The 6,000-nt window shown below is 34.6% G+C and overlaps 1 protein-coding gene across 4 annotated transcripts in view; it reads left to right on the top strand.

The window, feature by feature from the left end:
* Positions 1 to 6,000, top strand: part of ASAH2 (N-acylsphingosine amidohydrolase 2) — an 86,226-nt gene that overhangs the window by 57,781 nt on the left and 22,445 nt on the right. For all 4 annotated transcript variants that reach the window (XM_032245616.1, XM_032245618.1, XM_032245617.1 and 1 more), the window contains 2 exons: positions 1,622 to 1,726; positions 1,860 to 1,941. In XM_032245616.1, coding sequence (XP_032101507.1) covers positions 1,622 to 1,726; positions 1,860 to 1,941 — 187 coding nt within the window. The remainder of the gene's footprint in view (positions 1 to 1,621; positions 1,727 to 1,859; positions 1,942 to 6,000) is intronic.

Genomic DNA, 6,000 nt, shown 5'->3' on the forward strand with positions numbered 1-6,000 from the left:
TTCTTATAGGAAGTATATTTAAAACCAAGTAATCAGGAAAACATTCTATTTTAGAATGTTTAAAAGCCAGAGTGCTTGCTTCAGACAGCAGGAAGATAGACTATAAGATTTTCAATTATTGTGGCATCAGGTATAACCAGATTGATTCAAATTCTCAGAAGTCTCTAAGGCCTTTGCTTGCCAAAAGTCACCTTAACTTTTTAATAGCCATCTCTTAACTTTTCCTTTGGTGATAAGCTAGAGCTGAGCCATAGAACTCCAGTTCTTGCAACTTGGATTTAAATCAGTTCCCAGTGTTCTTCAATATGCAAAGATTATCCATCTATTCTTTTCTTTTTAAAAAACTTTTTGATGAAGAGAGAATCTGGTCTCCAGTGAGATTACTGTGAATTGCTCTGACCTTCTCCCCCTCTTAAATTTTAATTCCCATTTTGTCCCCATATTTTGTTTCAGCTTCTATGGAGACAGATTTCTGGGCAAAAAGACAAAAGAAAAGACCTCAAACTGAGATGTCCTTGATATAGTTAAATCTTTTTCTTTTCATAGCTTATTCATACCTTTGCTGCACGTGTGTGTGTCTGTCTGTGTGTCTGTGTGTTTAAATAGTTTATTCCGTGAGTTCTAAAATGTTTCAAGAGTAACTAAGGAAGGACAAATGCACCTTTAAAAAACAATCAGACACAAAATTGGTAGCAACAGCCAGCCTAATTGCTGCAGTTTCTTTTTAATTACTGTGGTATTATCAGTGGATTATTCTAAATTCACAGATTCTATTTAGGGTGTGCACACGTGACACACTTTAGTGTCAGAAATTTTGTTCCCATCCTGAGCTAGGGAGCCATAGAGATTTGTCCCACATTCTGCATTCTCTTCCCAGCAAGGCACAGCTTCCCTCTTAATTAGGAGAGGCAAGCTACAGCTGGTCTTACTGATGACTTATGAGAGCTCACATGTGGCTGTTGAAACTGGGGTGGGGACAGAGTGGAAATGAGCTAAGTATCAGGCAAGAGGACATTTGATGAAACAGGATTTGCCTATGTTGTATAATACGAATTAATAAAAACAAAGAATTTTTAAAACATGTTTTGACTCACGTTTCCTGTAAGATTGAAAAAGCATCAGTTGGCCATATTAAAACACAAAAGCACTGAAGATCGAATTGTGGGTGGGTGAGCTGCTGCAGATGAAGCAGGACTTGAAGTTCTCCAAGCCACCCTTGGCCCCAGTCCTGCTGCAGGACTCAAGTATTCTGAGAACACCCAAGGATACACTCTCACTCTAGCAAAGAAAATAATTTGGTTCACTTATTCCTAATCTTAAATTTTCTTGGTGGTTTTTCCGGTGAGATTGGGGCTTTTTGTGCCACAGCCTGTAGCACTATTATTTCATTTTTGCGGGGAGTAGACACAGGTCAACAGCCTCGGAGACCAAACTTTTGGGAAACTTCTGGGTTTGGTACCGAAACCCATGTGGTTGGTGGCCAATTCTAAGCAACCAGCAAAACAAAAGCTTTTCTGAGAGATACATTTCCAAATTGCATGAAATTGGTACTTCCTGAGTACAATTGGAGATACTCGCTTTAGCCTTTTTTCTTGGAATAGTAAGCCTGTGTGTTTTCTAGGAACTATATGCCTCTGCTTCCCAGGAGGTAACGGGACCACTGGCTTCAGCACACCAGTGGGTGAATATGACAGATGTGATCGTCTGGCTCAATTCCACACATGCAGTAAGTGCTGCTGAGACACACTGGTTATGCGCCAAGGGTGAAGTTTCAGGTTTATCTCATTATTTACTTTCAGCTTAAGTTTTGTTTCTTTATCTGTTTCCTTTTTGTTTTGTTTTTAAAAACTTTCCTTTAGGCAAAAACATGTAAACCAGCATTGGGCTACAGTTTTGCGGCTGGCACCATTGATGGAGTTGGAAGCCTCAATTTTACACAGGGTAAGGGTATGGTTTCAGCTTCTGACACTTCTGGGTTCTGTTCTCTGATCAGATTTCATTGTAGCCAATACCTTTATTATTTTTATTTTTAAACTCAGGGTCTGCTGGTTTTCCAGGCTTGTGCATGACCATGCACCCCACAGATCTAAGCAACCACTAATATTTCTGTATCTGTATTTTCCTATTCTGAACATTTCATACAAAAGGAATCATATAATATGTGGCATTTTTTGTTGGCTTCTTTTACTTAGCATCATGCTTTAAAGGCTCATTGATGTTTTAACATGTATCATTCCTTTTGTTTGAGATGGGATTTCGCTTTTGTCACCCAGGCTGCAGTGCAGTGGTGCAATCTCAGCTCACTGCAACCTCTGTCTGCCAGGTTCAAGCGATTCTCCTGCTTCAGCTTCCCAAGTAACTGGGACTACAGGCACCCGCCACCATGCCTGGCTAATTTTTGTATTTTTAGTAGAGACAGGGTTTCACCATGTTGGGTAGGCTGATCTGCAACTCCTGACCTCAAGTAATCCACTCGCCTCGGCCTTCTAGAGTCCTGGGATTAAAGGTGTGGGCCACTATGCCCAGCCTCATTCTTTTTTATAATTGAATAATATTCCTTTATGTCAACATATCAGATTTGTTTATACATTCCTCACTTGATGGACATTTGGATTGTCCCATGTTTTAGTTATTATTAATCTGGAAATATTCCATAAATGTTTATGTGATTTTTATGTGAGTGTGTGTTTTCATCTTTCCTCTTGGGTATATTTCTAGGAATGAAATTGCTGGATTATATGATAACTGTACATTTAATCATCTGAGAAACTGCCAGACTATTTCTGAAATGGCTGTACCATTTTTCATTTCTACAGGCAGTGTATAGGGTTCTGATTTTTTATGTCTTTGCCAATACTTATTATTATCTGACTTACTGAATCTAGCCACCCTAGGAGGTATGGAGGGATATCCATCTGATTGTGGTTTTGATTTGCATTTCCCTAATGATTAATTATGTCAAACATCTTTTCATGTGCTTATTAACCACATGTATGTCTTCCTGGGAGAAACATCATTTACATAGTTTTCTCATTTTAAAATTTGAGTTATTTTTCTTTTTATTATTGAGTTATAAGTGGATTTTGTGTTTTCTGTATACAGTCCCTTATCAAATGTATGATATGAAAATATTTTCTTCCATTCTGTAGGTTGCTTTTTCACTTTATTGATTTGTGTCCTTTGAAACACAAAAGTTCTTAATTTTTAATAAGTCTACGTTTTGTTACTCATGGCTTAATGCCATATGTAGGAATCTTTCTCCAAAGCCAATGTCATGAAGATTTACCCTTATTTTCTTCTAAGACTTTTATGGTTTTAGCTTTACATTTAAGTCTTGGATCCCTTTTAATTTAAATTTTTTGTATCATGGAGGTCGTGGCCTGACTTCGTTCTTTTGCGTGTGACTATTCAGCTATCTCAGCACCACTTATTGGAAAGATTACTATTTACCCATTCTATAATCTTGGCACATGTGTTAAAAATTAGTTGACATGTGGCTTTGTTTCTGGATTAGCAATTCAATTCCATTGATTTATATGCCTAGTCTTGTGCCAGTACAACCCTCTCTTGGTTACTGTTTCCTTTGAGATCAGAAAGAATGGGTCATTCTACCTTGACCTCCTCTTTGAAGATTGTTTTGACTTCTGAGTTTTTTTGCAGTTTCACAGGAATTTTAGAATCAGCTTGTAAATTTTTACAAAGAAGTCAGTTGGGATTCTGGTGGGAATGCCATTGAATTTACAGATTAATTTGGGGGAGTATTGCCATCTTAGCAATATTATGTAATCTGATCCATGTACATGGATGTTTTGGCATTGTTTAGATCTTTAATTTTTTTCAACAATGTTTGATAATTTTAAGAGTATAAATTTTGTACTTTTTGTTAAGTTTATTTCTTAGTATTTTACTCTTTTCTATGCTATTCTAGATGGAATGTTTTTCTCAATTTCATGTTTGAACTGTTCATAGAAAATGTATAGAAATACAACTATTTTGTATATTGACCTTATATCCTACAACCTTGCTGAACTCATTTATTAGTTCTAATATTTTAGAATCAGCTTATAAATTTTAAGATCATGTCATCTTAAAATAGAAATATTAATAATTTTAATTTCTCTTTTCCAACCTGAATGCCTTTTATTTCTTATTCTTGCCTAATTGCCCTGGCTAGAACCTTCAGAACAATGCTGAATAGAAGTGGAAAGGCTATACATTCTGTGTTGTTCCTGATACTATGGAAAAAGCATTCAGTCATTCATCATTAAGTATAATGCTAGCTCTGGGTTTTTAATCCTTTATCAGGTTGAGGAAATTTACTTATATTCCTAGTTTGTTGAGTATTATTATCATAAAATGGTGTTAGATTTTTGTCAAATGTTTCTCTCTGTATCTACTCAGATTATAATGTAATTCTAAAAATTATATTAATATGTTACACTTAATTGATCAGTTTTTGAATGTTTACCCAACTTTGCATTCCTGGAAAAAATCCCAGTTGGTCATATTCTATAACAATTCTTTTTCTATGTTACTGTATTCAGTTTGCTAGTATTTTATTGTAGATTTTTTGTGTCATATTTATAAGAGACAATGTTCTGTAGCTTTCTTTTCTTGTGATATCTTTGTCTGGTTTTGTATCAGGATAACATTGGCCTCATAGAACGAATTAGGAAGTATTCCCTTTTCTATTATTTTGGAAAAGTTTTGGAAAAGTTAGTACTAATTCTTTGTTTGGAAGAATTCAGCAGTAAAACAATCTGAGCTCTGCTATTTGGTTTAGGTAGTTTAAAATGTGCTATGAATTCAATCTCTTTGTAGCTTTTTTTTTTTTTTTTTTTTTTTTTTTTTTTTTTTATACATTGCCTATATCTTCTTAAGTCAGTTTTGGTAGTTTGTCTTTCTAGAAATTTTCCCATTTAATCTAAGTTATCTAATTTATTGGCATACAACTCCTCACAGTATTCCTTTGTAATTCTTTTTATTACTTTAAAATCAGCAGTAATGTTCCTTCTAATCTCTGAGTTTAATAATTTATGTCTTCTCTCTGTTTTTTTTGGTCAATCTAGCTAAAGCTTTGCCAATTTTGTTGACCTTTTCAAAAAACCAGCTTTTGGTTTCATTGATTTTTCTGTTGTTATTCTGCTCACTGTTTAATTGATTTTCTTTCTAATATTGATTATTTTCTTCTTTTTGCTTGATTTGGTTTAGTTTGATTTTCTTTTCCAATGTCTTCATGTGGAAGTTAGGTTATTGGTTTGAGATATTTCTTGTTTCTTAGTATGGATGTTTACAGCTATTAATGTCTCACTGAGCACTCCTGTAAGTGCATACCATAAGTTTTGATTTGTTGTGTTTTCATTTTCATTCATGATAAAGTATTTCCAGGTTTTCCTTTGATTTATTCCTTATTAGCTATTTCAGATCATATTGCTTAATTTTCACATATTTATGAGTTTCCCCAATTTTTTCCTATTATTTATTTTTAATTTCATTTCACCGTGCTTGGGAACATACTTTGTATTATTTCTCCTTTTTAAAATTTATTGAGGTTTGTCTTTTGGTCAGCACATGATCTATCCCAGGTAATGTTCCATGTTCATTTGAGAAGAAGGTATATTCTGTTGTTTTTGGGTGGAGTATTCTATAGATTGTCAGGCCTAGTTCAAGCTTTCTGTTTCCCTGTTGATCTGCTGCCTGGTTGTTTTATCCATGATTGAAAATGGGTTATTGAAAGTTTCGCTATTGTTATTGAAATGTGTATTTCTCTTTTCATTTCTGTGAGTTTTTACTTTACGTATTTGGTGCTCTGTTATTAGCTACACAGACATTTATAATTATTAAATTTTTCAAATAGAATATAGATTCTCAACTCACAGGTTTCATAGTTACAAAACTCTTTTCCCCAGCTTATACATTTGAGATTTGTTTTTGTTTTTTACTGCCCATGTTGTGTGTGTGTGTGTGTGTGTGTGTGTGTGTGTGTGTGTGTGTGTGTGT

Source organism: Sapajus apella, unplaced genomic scaffold (assembly GCF_009761245.1).
Source record: "Sapajus apella isolate SASKATOON/1434 unplaced genomic scaffold, GSC_monkey_1.0 scaffold58, whole genome shotgun sequence".
In the NCBI taxonomy this organism is placed as follows: domain Eukaryota; kingdom Metazoa; phylum Chordata; class Mammalia; order Primates; family Cebidae; genus Sapajus; species Sapajus apella.